This window comes from Lygodium microphyllum, chromosome 8, assembly GCF_053477565.2.
Source record: "Lygodium microphyllum isolate KBCC chromosome 8, Lygodium_microphyllum_v1.1.10, whole genome shotgun sequence".
Lineage (NCBI taxonomy): Eukaryota > Viridiplantae > Streptophyta > Polypodiopsida > Schizaeales > Lygodiaceae > Lygodium > Lygodium microphyllum.
Window position 1 is genome coordinate 39,573,501 of NC_141142.1, and position 15,698 is coordinate 39,589,198.

General features: G+C 43.6%; 1 protein-coding gene across 1 annotated transcript; it reads right to left on the minus strand.

Annotated features, from left to right (window-relative positions):
• Positions 1-8,287: 8,287 nt before the first annotated feature.
• Positions 8,288-11,989, minus strand: LOC148032182 (uncharacterized). Its single transcript, XM_087682810.1, has 2 exons — positions 11,117-11,989; positions 8,288-10,532 (listed from the first exon to the last, which is right to left on the minus strand). Exons 1-2 carry the CDS (start codon positions 11,543-11,545, stop codon positions 8,670-8,672), a joined length of 2,292 nt encoding a protein of 763 aa, XP_087538936.1. The 5' UTR covers positions 11,546-11,989; the 3' UTR covers positions 8,288-8,669.
• Between the last annotated feature and the right edge of the window lie 3,709 nt (positions 11,990-15,698).

The window sequence follows — 15,698 nt, forward strand, 5'->3', positions numbered from 1 at the left end:
TGTGCAGTCCTTGGGACCATAGGAGGGGGGTGCCTCCTATTTTTGGGACTGCACAACGAGAGGGGGAGGCTCCTAATTTTCCAACCCCCAGGACTACAAAACATGAGGGAGGAGGGTCCAAAAATTAGGAGCCCCCCCTCGTGTTGTGCGGTCCCAATATTAGTAGAACATGAGGGGGGTCCCAATATTAGAAGCCCCCCTCCTCACGTTGTGCAAGCCTCCCCCCTCGCAGTGTAGGGCTAGAGAAAATCGCACAATGCAAGGGCAAGGGGCTACTACATTAGGAGGCCTTTGCCATTGCATTGTGTCGCTCTTGGCTACCCTCCGCTGAGGGGGGGGGAACTGCACAACACGAGGGTGGGGTCACAACATAGAAGCCTACCCCTCATGTTATGTAGCTCACGATGGGGTGAGGAAGGACCGCACAACACAAGGGTGGGGGGTCGCAAGATTGGGAGGGTCCCACCCCGTATTGTGCGGCTCCCATCACTGGGGGGATGGTACAACATGAGGGGGGTGGATCAAGATTTTTCCACGCCTCCCCTTACGTGTTGTGCAAGACCTAGGCTAGCACAACGCGAGGGGAGGGTGCTCTTGTAGCTCATTACGGCCATATCGTGTTGTGCAAGCTTTGCAGGGGGAGAGACTCACTATTGTAGATGAGTGTCAAAAGTTATGGAGGTTCAATAGGCTTGCAACATGCTATGGAGGTTCGAGAGGCTTGCAACGTGCAAAGTGAAAAATCAATTGACTATCAAATTTTGTGCTATATATATCAATACTTACATGTGCTAACATCACTTGATGCCACACTAGCAAGAACGTGCACCCACACATGTGAGAATTAAAAGTGTATGCCATGTGTCCCACCACCATGGTCCCTTTGCATGTAAAGAAATGAGTGAGGCACCATGTTTCCACCAATGAGGATCCTTGCAAGTACCGTAGAGAACGTGCACATAGTCACCACATGTGCAATACCCGAGGCTATTAAGAGTAGGGATAATAACAAATTCACCCCCTATTTTTGTGCTTATTCACTCCCTCTCTATCACTCTACTCTCTCTCTCTCTCTCCCTCCCTCCCTCACCCCTAGCTTGTGTTACTTGATCAAAGGTCCGTTCTTGCTCTCTATCCTAAGGGGCGGACCCCCTTGCACTTCGTTTTGGACTTCTATTGTGTTGGTATAGTAGCTTGCACCCCCTTGTCCCCCTTCGCTAGTTGTTGGAACTATAGAATGCGAGGAGGGGGGTTTCAAAACCTCGAGGTCCCTCCCCCCACGTTGTGTGGTCCCCCTCCCAAAACAACTACTAAGGACCAACACAACACAAGAGGAGGGGCCTCGAGTTTTGGAACCCTCCCTCCCTCGCATTGTGCAGCCCCCCCATCCCAAAACAAGGACCACCAACACAATGCGAGAGGAGGGCCTTGAGATTTTGAACCCCCCCCCCCCCCCCCCCACACGTTGTGCAGTCACCTCCTCCTAAAACAAGGACCAACACAATGCGAGAGGAGGGCCTTGTGATTTTGAACCCCTCCCTACCGCATTGTGTAGTCTCCCTATCCCAAAACAATGACCAAGGACCATCACAACGCGAGGGGGGGCCTCAAGATTTGGACCCCTCCTCCCTCGCATTGTGCAGGTCCACCCTGCCCCAAACTGCTAAGGACCCTCACAGCGCAAGGGGGTGCCTTGAGTTTTTGAAACCCCCCCCCCGGCATTGTCCTAGTCCCCCTTTGCCAATTGGTGTTTCTCATATAGTTGTGTTTGTAGATATGGATGCTACAAATGTGCAACATATGGAGGGGCTCTTGAGCATGCGAGGAGTGAAACGAGTCCTAACACTTCGGCACAAGATCCTGCTACTATTGAAGGCACTCCTAGCACTTTGACACAAGAGCCTAGGAGGACTGGATGCAATCCTAAGGAGATGCTTGTAGATTTCCTTGGTTGAGTGGGATAAGAGCATTTGCTACCACAAGTATCCCAAGTGTTTTCTATCACTGTCTCTGCAAAGAAATGGATCAAGTCCTCGTGAGTCTATCTCAAGGAACATGAGGCCACTTTTTGGAGCAGACATCTGCTAGAGAGGTTCCTATCAAGGGCCTGTAGTATGTTCACATGAATGATGCCTTTGTTGATAAGCCCCAAAGGAAAAGGTTCTATAGGGTTGTGCTAAGGGCTCCTAAGGGCATGAAAAAGGTAGATCTACAATGCCTTGCACACAATTAGAAGTGTAGTCTCGTCGAGTACTTTCATGGGTTTGTATGCTTTCTACATGTGTTACTAGGGGATGAAGGAAAAGAGCCTGTCCAAGACCTAGAAAATACACAATCTTGTGAAGTGGAGAAAGAGGGAGTGCAAGAGGTTTCACAGCGAGAAGATGTGGCCAATGAGAGGAAGCAAAGTGCTCAACTTGATGTTGAAGCTTTGAGAAGGGAGAACACAGAGGTGGTGGGTTATATTGTTGAGCAAGTTTTTGAGGAGGATGTTGGTGAAGTTCGCACATCTTTGCTCCCCTCCTACCCTATTGGCGAAAGAAAATATATTCTTATGTCCGATATCTAGGTCATTTTAAACATTAGGGAGGACTATTGCCTAGCCATTGTTGCATAGAATCTAGAAACAAATTCTAATCTTATTGTATCGGACTGGGATAAGTATCTACTTGTGGATTCAAATGTCAAGGAAATGGAATACCTCTCCACAGTAGAGACTTTGACTGTGATATACAAGGATGCACTCCAATATGACTTATCCATTCCTTCAGAGGAAGAGTTCGAAGTAACACAATTTTTTTTAATGTTTCTCACTTTTGGGTAAATCAAACAAGGACTTGACTCCTAAGTCCTTGCAAATCTACCAATTGTCCATTCAAATATGGAGTGAGGAGTTGCTTGTTTCATATGAAAATCATAAGGTTTATTTCACAAACTATGTTCATTTGGATACCATGTTGATTTCCATAAAAATTTCCTAAGACTCACTAGGTATGTTTGCTATTTTTCAGCTTGTCATGTACATGCTATTTTTCGGCTTGTCATGTACATGCTATTTTTCAACTTGTCATGTACGAAGATGGTTTCATTGGCTATGTAGGTGGCAAACGGAAGGGAGGTTTAGGCAAGGACTCGTCTTGGGCCATTATACCAAATACTCACCTTTTCAAAGTTCGTTGCATTCCACCACAAGTTCTCAAGGGACAATGTAGAGTTCCCTCTTTTTGCATTGAAGACCCTATCAAGATATCTTGGAGGGTATCCTATTAGGTGGAATGCATAAAAGATAATGTTTTTGGAGAAACAGGAAGCTATGAGAATTTTTTGTCAAGGCCTTGCTTTCTAGAAACGATGTGCCAAATACCACTTAGCATACACATCATTTGAGCTTATGAGTGGGACAAGGATCCTACTATGCTTGCAGAATATGGAAAAAGGCACTTGCTTAGAAGTAGATTAATTCCAAAAATTGATCAACAATCTTTAAATGAACTAGAGTGACAATTACAAGAAGAAGCTAGGCCATCTTCAAGAGTAGAGGAGTGAGCTTCATTGTTGTATACTCAAGAATAGTGGTTTTTCAAAAAAAGTAAGTTGTATATTTGTTATGTAAAATATTTCTTCCAAAAATAGATAATTGATAACTGTTCCTTTGTGCCAAAATTTCTACAAACACTTTAAGTATTTTCGAGGAAATGGGTATCCAAGTTTTTCCTTGCCTTTGTCTATTTTGTCGCCACATAGTATGTTTGATTGATGCATTGGAATTGTCCCATGATTCTTTTCTTCTTTCTGTCTCCAAATGTTGCATTGATTTGTTGATTTTAGATGTTCTTAGTGCTTCTTTTCTATTAGCTCTATGGACAAGCTTTCTGTATGTCCATTGGTGTAATTCTTCTAAACTATTGGCTCTCTCTACTCCTCCACCATGTCTTGTATGGCTAAAATAGCCAATATGGGCTTGATAATGGGTTTTCTCTATACCTTGAGTTGGCCATACTGATAAAGTGCCATATTCCTTGGCAAACCTAGGGGTGTGGTTATATGTAATGTGCTATCAAATCATAAGAAAGGATGCTAGATTAGTGCTTCATGCACCTAATATTAAGTAATTATACTTTATCAGATATTATGAAGATAGGTACCATGTAGTGGGTAATATGTGGATCTATCCATGCACTAACCATTGACTTTTTAAATTCATCCAATGCTATTTCAAAGGCTTGATAGTCATTTGAGTTCCATGCGTGCATGTCACAAAACTTAAAGATTGTATCTAAAGGCATCCAAACATTGGCCTTGCGTGATCATGCTTCACCACTATCAGCATGGTCCACAATTGCATTGCGGATGCACTTCCACCTGTTAAATTGAATTCTTTGAGTGGAATATTTTATTTGACTAGGATTATTGAAGGGTGGTGAAGATAAAAATCTATGTGCTTTCACACCCCCAACAGAGAGTTTCTTTAGCATGTCTCGATCCTTTGGCCTTTTCTCGTCCCTTTCAATCTTCACATTTCCACCAAGCAAACCAATGTCTGATAATGCCTTCTCAAGTGTTGCAATTGCCTTGACCTGGACATACCAAGGTTGCATTGTCCAAGCAAAACATATATATAAGAAAAGTAATTTCTCAATGATCTTGCACAGACCATGCATTGTGCAGATATGGACTTGAGATAAGGGAATATCTAAAACTACTCTCAAACAAGGATCTTTGAGGTGCCTATTGGGTGCCTTTTTCCAATTCCTTTTTTCAAATTCCTTTGGAGTATGCATGCAATTTATGCATGGGCTCTTTGAATTGGCCCCTTCTGAGAGATTGTACATGCACTTTATGGTCTTCAAATCACCTACTATAGATGCCACTCTACTTTGAATCTTCCAAATCCTTCCATGTCCAAGATTCTCCCATTCTTTTCTCACTAATGATTTGGGTATATTTGTCTTGTGGAAAATCCAATGCAAGGTTTCAAAATTCTCAGACAACCTAGAATACACACATGTTATAAGCATGTGATACAACAACATTATTAGCGTAAGTAAACTTCCAACTTAAAAGATATTGCTCACCTCAAAGGACCCCAAAGAGAATATCTTGTTCTCTGACTGGAAACTAAACCATTTTGGATTGTGCTTTGAAATTGTTAGATCGGGTGCCCTATTCATCAGGGTGATGGTGACCCCTTCTAGCTTTTTATCCTTCACAATCAAGCACTCATCGAGCTTGAGTACAAGTTTCATGAGGCCATCACATTCATCAAGAGTCACCTCAAATAATTGAATACAGTACGACTGTAGGACCTCCAAGTTGTAAAATATATTGTTGTATTTTTTGTAAACCATTGCCTCCCCTTCAAGAGGTCAAGCTAAGTAGTCGGGAGCACCCGATACACAGTAGGCATAACCAAACTGGAAGCAAAATAGCTTCAGCCTTGCTTATTCCAACAGCAAATAACATTCCAAAACTGAGCAAAAAATGGCTCAAGGCAAGCTCAAAAGCATAGGCAAATCCTAGGCATACTTTCCCATATGTATATGCACTTACCAGGTATAATCGGGCATCAAATGACCATGTAGCATAAGCATAAAATGTAATGACAGGGGGCTGCCCTGTTTTGGTGGGCTGCCTGTGGACTGTGTAAAACAGTTAATAGCTGAGAAAATTCATCCCCAAAATCATCTCATATCATAGGCATACATTCCCCTAGCATTCAGGACGAAGCGAGCAACCAATCTCCATGCCAAAGTGGTCCAGACATCAAATGCTAATGTAGCACTGTTGTGGGCTACTTGTAAACTATGTATAACACTCCCAAATCTAAAGTAAATCACATCAATGCTCAATGCCAAGCTTAAAGACCAAGGCCAAGGTTGAAATCAAGTGTTGGGGGCTCAAGAAGCCATGCCCAAGTGCCCTATTGATGAGGGGCTGCTTCAAATGATAGTCACGAGCTGTAGATAGGTTTGAAAAATGGTGCAAAATGATGAATCATTCTAGCATCATGTTTTTGTACAAAACTAGGGTGGGGGGAGACAAGACAAGTCCCAATGGAGGCCTTGAGTATGCCCAAACAAGCCTACAAAGGCTCAAGTCAAGGCAATGAGGTAACAAGCTCCAAAGAGTGAAGCTATGGCTACCCCTACTCTTCCAAACCCTATTGTACCTATGAATGGTTGAAATTGAGTGAGAAGCAGGCTCTCGTACCTCGTGTGCACAGCCCGATTGCACTCCAAAAGACCTGCTCTGATACCAGTTGAAGGGGATGCAATGGCAGTGGAGAAGGAGAAGAGGAAGATGTGGGAGAGAAGAGCACACACAATGTAGGTGCTACCAAGAATAATATGACAGCCTTATTGCACTATCTCATATATATATGAATAAAGAATATGGGTGGTCACTATACACAAGGAGGCCCAAGGGCCTTTTACCCCAACATACTTGAAGAGTGATTCATTAAGTAGAGGTGCTAAAGCTCATCCCATCCTAAATAGGTCTACTTGAAGAATAATTTCTCAAGCTATTAAAATTCCTCTAAGTCCCCTTTCCTCCTATTGTCCTTTTGAACCTCAATAACTATTTCCAAATTTTTATTATCTATTTATTTCACAAAGTAAATAAAATTTTTATTTCTTTAAAAAGTACATTTAAACCAAAATGATTACCATTTTAACTAATTAAGATAACTAATATAGCCCAAATATCCCTTGAGACTACATTACTAATTAATTGAATGATTCTTTGACTTAAGTTTTTAATACTCTTAACCTTTGTTGTTGTAGTCCCTCAACTTAGAGACCACTTAGATATGCTAAGCTATTGTGCAAACCCATGTTTTATAAGGGGGTTTTATTTCATACCAAATAATATTTCTTTCATATAAAATGCCATATGAAAGATTTATTTCTTCCAATTAATCATTTTATTGTAGTTTAGCCACACAAAGGGATGCAATCAAGCAAGCTCAATCTCCAAGCTTCACCTGCTATGGTTGTTGCACAAAGAGAAGTGAAGAGAAGAAGAGAAGAGAAGTGAGAGATTCTCCGCGCCCTATTTTTTGTATGATACGAATCCCATATTTCACATTAGGTGACCTAGGGCCATCTTAATAGTTGTGATATTGTTATCCTTTTTATACATTGACAACTTCTTTCTCTTCAAAAATACATAGGAGGTGAACTAATTTGGAAATTGTGTTCACATTTTGTAAAATTAGAGTTCAATACCAAGTGGACTAAAGGTCATGCATTGATCTTGTACTAGAAGCTTTAAAAGCAAACATTACGTGAGAACAAATGAGTGATCCAAACACTTACAATGATATTGAGAGAAACATAATCAAGTGTCACATTTTCTACAACTAAATTAGTTTTGAAAAGATTTTATATTTGTAGTTTCAAAAATACATCAAGTTTTGATAACTATTCAATCTATATCTCTAGTTTGAAATATAACAAATTTAGTAAAACTACTTAGATTGAAGCTTTCAAATCTTTCACAAACCAACAATTCTACTTATCACAACATGTCAAACGTGTTATATGTAAAGGTGGACCAAATGGTTGTATATGTGGCACTTCTATTGTTAGCATGTTACTATCCACGTCATTACAAAAGTCGAGTCCCTAATTATTATTAGACTTCTAGGAATGTTTGAAATTTAATAGACCACAAATTGGTCCATAGTTGTGTACTATTCTAATATGCCAGCATCTTATAATAAAAGGGGTTAAGAATGCTAGGTCCCTCTAATGTGCTTAACTTGGCTTTTGTTCTTTCTACTAGGAGCATGCTTGTCCTACAATCCTTAGAGGAGAAACATTTTCACATGATCCAAAACAACTCTAATGATTGTCTTACATGTATTTCAACATGTCATGAGTTCAAATGTCTTACCTGTAACATGTGAGTTCAACATAAGGGGTACATGTTCTTTTGAGCGTGTATTGTACATACATAAGGGATTCACTAAGTTAACATAGTGAAAGTTGCATACACTTGGTGTACTATTATTAGGTATATTGAGAGTACAACAATCCACAAGTGGATTGTTGTATTCGAGCATGACTACTCGTGGGAGTTTACACAAAGAACCAAGCAAAAATTACTCAAGGATACATTGTACATAAGTGGATAATCTAGTATGGCATTTCATATATTTATATTATCAATTAGTGGAATGAGTTGTGCTCCATTCATTTATTTTCAAGTAACCTTTTTGTAAAGTAAATATTCACTTTAACTTTATCTTTTACAACAGAAAGAAAGATACTTCTGACGTCTATAGTCTTAACCTTGCCCAATCATTTTATATTCCAACACCAGTAAATGTCAAAATTGCACTCTACATTATTGTGATAGGATGCTAAAGCCTTGTAAAAACACACGTGGATCGTGGTCTGTCCAACATAATGTACAACTTTAAGACTATCTGGATGCTCTTTTTTGACATCAAAGCGTATGCGCATATATGCGAGAGGGATTGATCGGGAAAGGGGTTTTATGGATGATACCTTGAATTAGTAGGGACATGAGGGGGTAGGGTGACTTATGCAAGGAAAGACACAATTAGGTTCCTTCCAAGCATGTCCAATAACCGCTAACATGTGTGAGTACACAAATGTAAAGCTTGTATGTGTGAGCCACTTTAGTTCGCAAAAGCTACATTACATGTGCCAGCACAGGACCTTGCATTTGATGACATGATTGTTGACGTAGAAGCCAGGCATGACCATGAGCTTGACAAGCAAGTGTTGCTGGGAGGTTGTGAGTTGATGCTTGTGGCTGAGGTATCCGACCTCACATGGCAACTCCTCCATAAACCGGATGTCGAATGCGGTGTCCCGCGCGACGCGGAGGATGGACGCATGGGACGGGGGCACAAACGACAGACACAGCTGGTGCACAAGCCAGACACTGCGCGCCGCCACGTAGAAGGTCTCGAGGAGCTCCGCTCGCCACGTGGCACGCGGCGATTGGTGGAGGCCAAGGGCGCAGGAGAGGGAGGCGAGCTTGCGTTGGCAGAAGTGGTGGAAGGAGGGGTTGTGGGCGAGGAGGGTGGACGGGGGGACACGTGCCGCGGCGAGATAGGTGCGGTAGGAGGTTCGGGCCCGGGCAGAGGGGTGGAGGAGGGAGGCGGGGTGAGCCCCTCCGCGCTGGAAGGCGATGTTCTCGAAGTGGTGGAAGAGGATCAGGTTGACAAGGGACTCGAGGTGGGACCGGAGGGCGAGGGAGCTGGAACGGTGGCCGCGGGAGCGGGCGAGGAGGGCCCGGAGGGCGCCCGAGGCCTCTTGTTCCTCCTCCTCTTCCTCTTGTTCCTCCTCTTCCTCTTCCTCTTCCTCCTCCTCCGCCGGTTTCTTCTTCTCCTTCTCCTTAATCTTCTTCTTCATCTCCTCCCCTGCTTCGGCCGCCATATCCGCCTCCTGCAGGTGCTGCAGGAGCGCCCTGCACAGCTGCCTCACCTCCACCCTCGCCTCCGTCACAGCGTGGAAGAACTCACTCCTGCTCGGAACCTCCCGAGCACTGCCCGTGTACCCATGGCTCCTGCTTGAAACTCCAACATCATCATCATTATAGACATCATCAGCTCCCGCCACAGCCTCATCTTCTTCCTCTTCTTCTCCTTCTCCTCCTCCTCCTTCTTCTTCTTCTTCTTTCCTCGCCCTGGCCTCCCCCAGCTCCGCCCTCAGGCCCCTGCAGCACCCCTCCAGCTCCGCCACCCGCCTCCCCATGGCCTCCATCGCCACCCGCATCTCCACCACCTCCCCGATCGCCATGTCCCGCCTAATGGTGGCCTGCTGCACCTTGAGCTCCATCAGGTCCATCGCCATCGCCAGCTCCAGGTCCTTCTCCACCTCCGCGTGCAGGCTGGAGCTCACGCTCTGCTCCCGGCTGCTGCTGAAGGTAGTTCTGGCGGCGGCCTCCACGTGGGTATCGGTCGGCAGGCTCCCATGCTTCTTGGGCTTGACCCGAGAGAACCACCATGCCTTGATGGGGTTGGTATGCCCCCCTGGTATGCCTGCCCCTCCTTTAATTTTAGAGGCAGTCTGTGGAGTCCCCTTAGCTGACCTCGTGTCGCTAAACTCCCTCGAGTCTGCTAACGGTACCACTGTCTTGGCAGCTGTACTTGCAGTCGGCCTGCACTTATCACAAGATAAGCCTTCATCCACATGATGATCGTTCCCTGCACTCGCTGGCTTTCTCTTAGTACACCCCTGATCACCATTGCTTTGCCCTCCTGTGATCCCTATCTCGTACAAGCTACCCTTCTTCCTTGCAGCTTCTTCTGTTATCAGCTCAAACAATGGCTTCTTTGCATTAGCTTGCTCCCCTAATTGACCCTTCATCGCCCCAACCTTGTAAGTGGTGTAGTTTGCACTCCTTCCAAGCGTAGACATGCTCCTCTTGGAATTGTCCAGAATGTAATTCAGCCTCTCTGCCTGAATTATATCCCTTGCGTCCATCGAATTTCGCGTGCTCTCGATCTCGAAAGTGCTTGTACTTCCCCCAAACATGAGCTCTTCAGATGTCTGCATCCCAAAAGAGCAGGATTTGTTTGAGAATTCCCAACAGAAACTTGGCTGTGTCAAACATACAACTCGCATACAGACGACCCATCAACTAAATTGACTAGGATTTAGTTAACCCATCCAGGAAAGATGAATGCATGTGTAGCAATCACCATGGATATATCCTGATGGCCCCGAGGAAACTACCACGATAGATGTGAAATCCTTACTACGAAAACTGAAGTTGTGAAATCTTTCAATGATTCCAACCCAAGCAAATTGGCTTAAGCCATTTTACTTGTACTCTAAGCAAAGGACTAGTACCGTCCACGCTTGGACAATAAGCGAACTATTATTTCCTTTGATCTTAAAGGGTTTATAAAGTGCATCCAGTTTTCATTAAATGTTTGAGTGCAATGGGTGGTTTATCTACCCTGAAAGAATTCAGCCGCTTTCATAAGGCATCGTTCCTTAATGTTTAAGTCAATGTGACCATCAGATCAGCCAGAGTGTGGACCCTGTATATTTTTCAAAGACATTATTTGATCACAAACACAAATTCTGTCATTCCTACATGACAAGACAACGAGCAGAACCAGACATACTGGTGTAAAGATAGGGTACTCGTGGGTAGACGCAGCCGTGAAGCTGTCAGTTACCGATGCAGGGGAGCTGAGAGGGAACACATGATCTCCTGCAGGGCTTTTGATGGACCTCCATTGCTCACAAGCTTTGTTCAGAGGACGAAAATGCTGGTGGTGGGGCTGCTGTTTCTGATAGTATTTGTAATGGTGCTGGGGATTAGAGGCGACCATGGCCGCGTGCAATGCGCGCAGCTCGGCGGCCTGTGCCTGGGCAGCCTGCAGGGAGCTGCCATGGAGGAGGGCATTCTCCAAGCTGATGGAATTATAATGATGTTGATCGAGGTCAAGAATCTCCTCGGATGGTGGTTGGGGTTGGTGCAAGAACCTCCTTCTGGGGAGAGGGGGAGGGGGTGGTTGAGACGAAAGAACAGGGCTTGAAGGAGGAGGCATACATGCGAACCTGGATATAAACTACCGATGTGACTGACAATGGAGATGATTGCTGCACTCACGGTGATCCTCTTTCTCCAGTTACCTCAATGTGTGTGCAATGATGCACTTATTACTCCACTATGGAACGGAAGGGGGAGAATAAAGGCAAAGGGAGGAGACCAACATGAGCTCTGGTCTGAGGAAAGGGGCTTGTGTAGCGTAAACGCCGAAGGAGCAAAGAAAGCTAGCCTGATGTAAGAAGAGAGAGAGAGAGAGAGAGAGAGAGAGAGAGCTATGGATATGGAAGCTAAGCTTGTCGATGGTCCCTGCGACAGAGAGAGAGAGAGAGAGAGAGAGAGAGAGACAGAAGGGGAGGGGAGTGTAAATTACTACTTGAAAGACGAGAAGAAATCCTTGGACATCGACCTGACCAGACCCGCACACCTTTCGTTAAGAAATGCTGAAACCAAGACTGCTTAGTCTTATTAATCGCTGTTATCGAGTGGCTTTTCCTGGCTCCCGCCGCAAGTGATTCCTCGGACGACAGCACCGCCCCGTGTCCATTACCTAGATCGGCCCAACTGGTCAACCCGGTCGCCGCTATAAACAGGCTACACCGCCCGCACGTCCGGCAACGTGGCCAGCTGCTTTGGTCCACTTCAGCGCTTGTTCCTCTGCCAATGTTCTTTTTTTTTTAAAGCTCTCTCTAAAGGGCTTGGCTCCCGGATTCCATTATGTGCCTACAACGAGTTGGCCTTCCATGGCTACAACAAACTGTTATTAGTGGCACGTTTAGAGTGTCACATACCTCAGAACGGCAATCTCACATGAGCTCCAACCCCTCTCAACACTACCAACGATGGCATTTACACATAAACTATGACTCTTTCACTGTGCATTTCATGCTAGTGATTTTCAATCTCCGCACTTTGAATTGTGCCTTGTTTCTAGAACTATTCCTCATTTGGATACAATTTGCATATGATAGCAAAGTTTCTGAAAGGATGTTGAACTAATTAAAGATGGAGTGGAACTTAGAGAGTGCTAATGGAGCTTCTAAATCTTCATATGCCATCGAACAAACCTTCTCCCAAGTTATAATCACTGCCAATAAACATTGTTGATGATATGTACTTCTACAGTGCACCTCTTAAAGTTGTAGACGATAAGGCGTCTGTGTGTGGGTATGAGACACCATATCCAATTCCTAGAGACAAACAAATGGATTTTTGGCTCTATTTGTAGGGGGCATTGTGAGAGTACCAAATAGATTGCCAAAATTGGCATTGCTTTTTTTTTTTCCTAAAGAAAAGTGTTATGAATTATTACATTAAAAGGGAGGCAAGATGTAGTATAACAATGACATCTTGTTTGAGATCAAGTAGTGTCGTTGGTTGGATAGAAGGAATAGAGCAATACTATGAGTTCCATTATCACATCAAGATTTAGAAAGATGAGAGTCATCCGCATGATAGGTAACAAGATGAGGATGATAATCCATGTGACTAGTGGAGGCATGAGAATTAGCATGTCTTATATACAAAAAACGTGAGGAGTTGTATTTAAAAAGTGGCAGCATAAATAGGAGCATTATCAAAGGCAATAGCAGCTTTGGATTGAGAAATAGCAAGTCCATTAGTAGTGAGGCAACAATGATTTTGAAAATGTTGTGAGCTGCATAGGCATCAATATAATAGTATTGCACTTGTCAACTATAAAACTAATAGTGCCAATGTCATGTTGAGTAGGAGGCTTAAATGTCTACAAAGGGAGAGGTGACAGATGTACCAAAGTGTGTAGGAGTAGCAATTATGGAACTCATTGACATAGAGGCCTATTGAGGGCTGCCATTAGTAGTTCTCAATGAGGAGTGTAAGGTAGCCAATAGCATACAAGAGTCCATGATGGAATTGATCTTGAACTTCTGCAAGGTATACTTTGTTCCATTGAGTTTACCTTCCATGAAGGTAGGTGGACAAATTATTAGGGTCTACATTGGCACAATCACATTGCTACTTCCTCTCCTACTACTACCATTGCCACTAGCTGATATCACTTCTAGCCTTTTTCCGCTACAAAGGTTGATTTTGCTTGTCTAAAGCTGTTAGTTAGAGCATTTGGTACTTTGATACCATGAAAGAAAACATGCATAATAGAAGATGACAACAAACAAAAGTACAAGAGAGAGAACAAAAGAGTAAAAAAGTTTTCACTTTTATTAAACTGATATAGCTCAAGGCTAAAAGCCTTAATCACCCATGTGCTCATATGAACTTTGATAGTGATCTAGATAGAGGTTGGATGGAGGAAAATGAGTGTAGAAGATATGAGTTCTTAGTAGATATCTTACATAGGAGAGTAGCAATGCCTATGTATAAATAGTGTTGGACGTCCACTAGTTAGATGTACTTGGGCAATCTATGAAATGAAATAATAAATTTAAAATTCATTTACACCACAGTAAGTTTGAAAGTTTCGTATTTAAGTCATCTCTCCTTTCATTTTTTCCCATTGCTCTCCACTCTACCCTCCACCTTTCTATCCTTCATCATCACAGCCATGGCACGTTCCAAGCTTCCTATCAAAAAGGCGCATGCGAGAGCAAGAGCTCAACACTCTTCCGAATCTAGTGAGTGTACTGTGAGTGACAAAGATCCCCTGGTGACTGATAACGGTGGCCCTACTGCAGCCAATAATGGTGGCGCTACTATGGCCAACAATGGTGGCCCTAGTGTGGTCGATAATGATGGTTCGCCATTGTCCAGAAATGGTGCTCCACATGCTCCAGCTGCTCCACCTCCCACTACTGCTCCAGCTCGTAATACACGCCCTCCAACACATAAAAAGTGAAGATGGAGACCAGGCACAGCTGCGCTATGCAAGATAAGGAAATTCCAGAAGAGTGCCGACTTGATTATTCCTAAGGCACCATTCTCCAGGTTGGTGTGAGAAATACTGCAAGATCTACAGTCAGGGCATCATCACAAGTTCTTTTCGAGGAACTAGGCAAGGAATGTGGGGTGATGGTCAAGCCAAGCCTTGCTTGCTCTCCAAGAAGCAGCTGAAAGCTACTTGATTGATCTAATGAGTGATGGTCAACTTTTAGCCATTCATGCCCGACGTATCACTATTAAGCCCATAGATCTGGTTCTTGTTCGCAGGATCCGCAATAACAAGGATGCATTTAATCTTAATGTCAACAATATGCTTTGAGAAGCTACCTTGTAATTGGATCTATGTTTTTAGCTCAGGTTTGGTTGTAGATTGTAAGGAGCTTAGTTTTGGGTTATCTTTCCAGTAGACCTTCAAGTATTTGATAGTAGTGGCCTGCAAAATGGAGCTAAATTTTCCCTAGCTCTAGTTGTACTTGGTGTGATGCACTATCTACCGTGTATTTCATAGTTTCGCAATGCTAAATCCAATATGTGATATTCTATTTTGACCATGTTTCGCATTGTGTGAATTTTCAAGTTTCCAATTTTGTAAGTAGTTTTGTTGAGGATAAATTCAATGTGCAACCACGTACACGTCGGTGATCGGTTGTACATGGGCCGATGCACTATATCCTTACTATATTTAGTGGTTTGGCAACAATATATCCGATATGCGATATTCCATTTTACCCATGATTTATTTTTTGTCAATTTTTAAGTTTCCAATGTTTCGCGTTGCGAGGTTGACAATACATTTAATCTACAGTTGTGCACACTCATTATCAGTACATTTAATCTACAGTTGCGAGGTTGACAATACATTATCAGTGCAGTATAATGCAGTTAACGCATTTTCAAAAAAAGATTGAACCATCAAATTTATAAATCGGAATCTGGTGAAACTTCACCCTCATGATGGGCATTAGAAAAACTCATTTATATTAAAAATTTGGCCCCATCAGAAGCCTTTGGGTCACTTGTCCGGAGGCTCGCGTCTGGGGCCCTGAATCTGCCCCATCAGAAGCCTTTGGGTCACCTGTCCGGAGGCTCGCGTCTGGGGCCCTGAATCAGCAGATTCAGGCCCCCAGACGCGAGCCTCCGGCCAGGGCACATCTGGGGGCCCGATCCCGACAAAAACACATGCGTGCACTCCCGATGCCCTAGAGGCCCTACTGGTTAAGTTTCATAGGAAACCGAGAACATTACCTTCTCTGCATCATCTATCTGCCGCTATAATG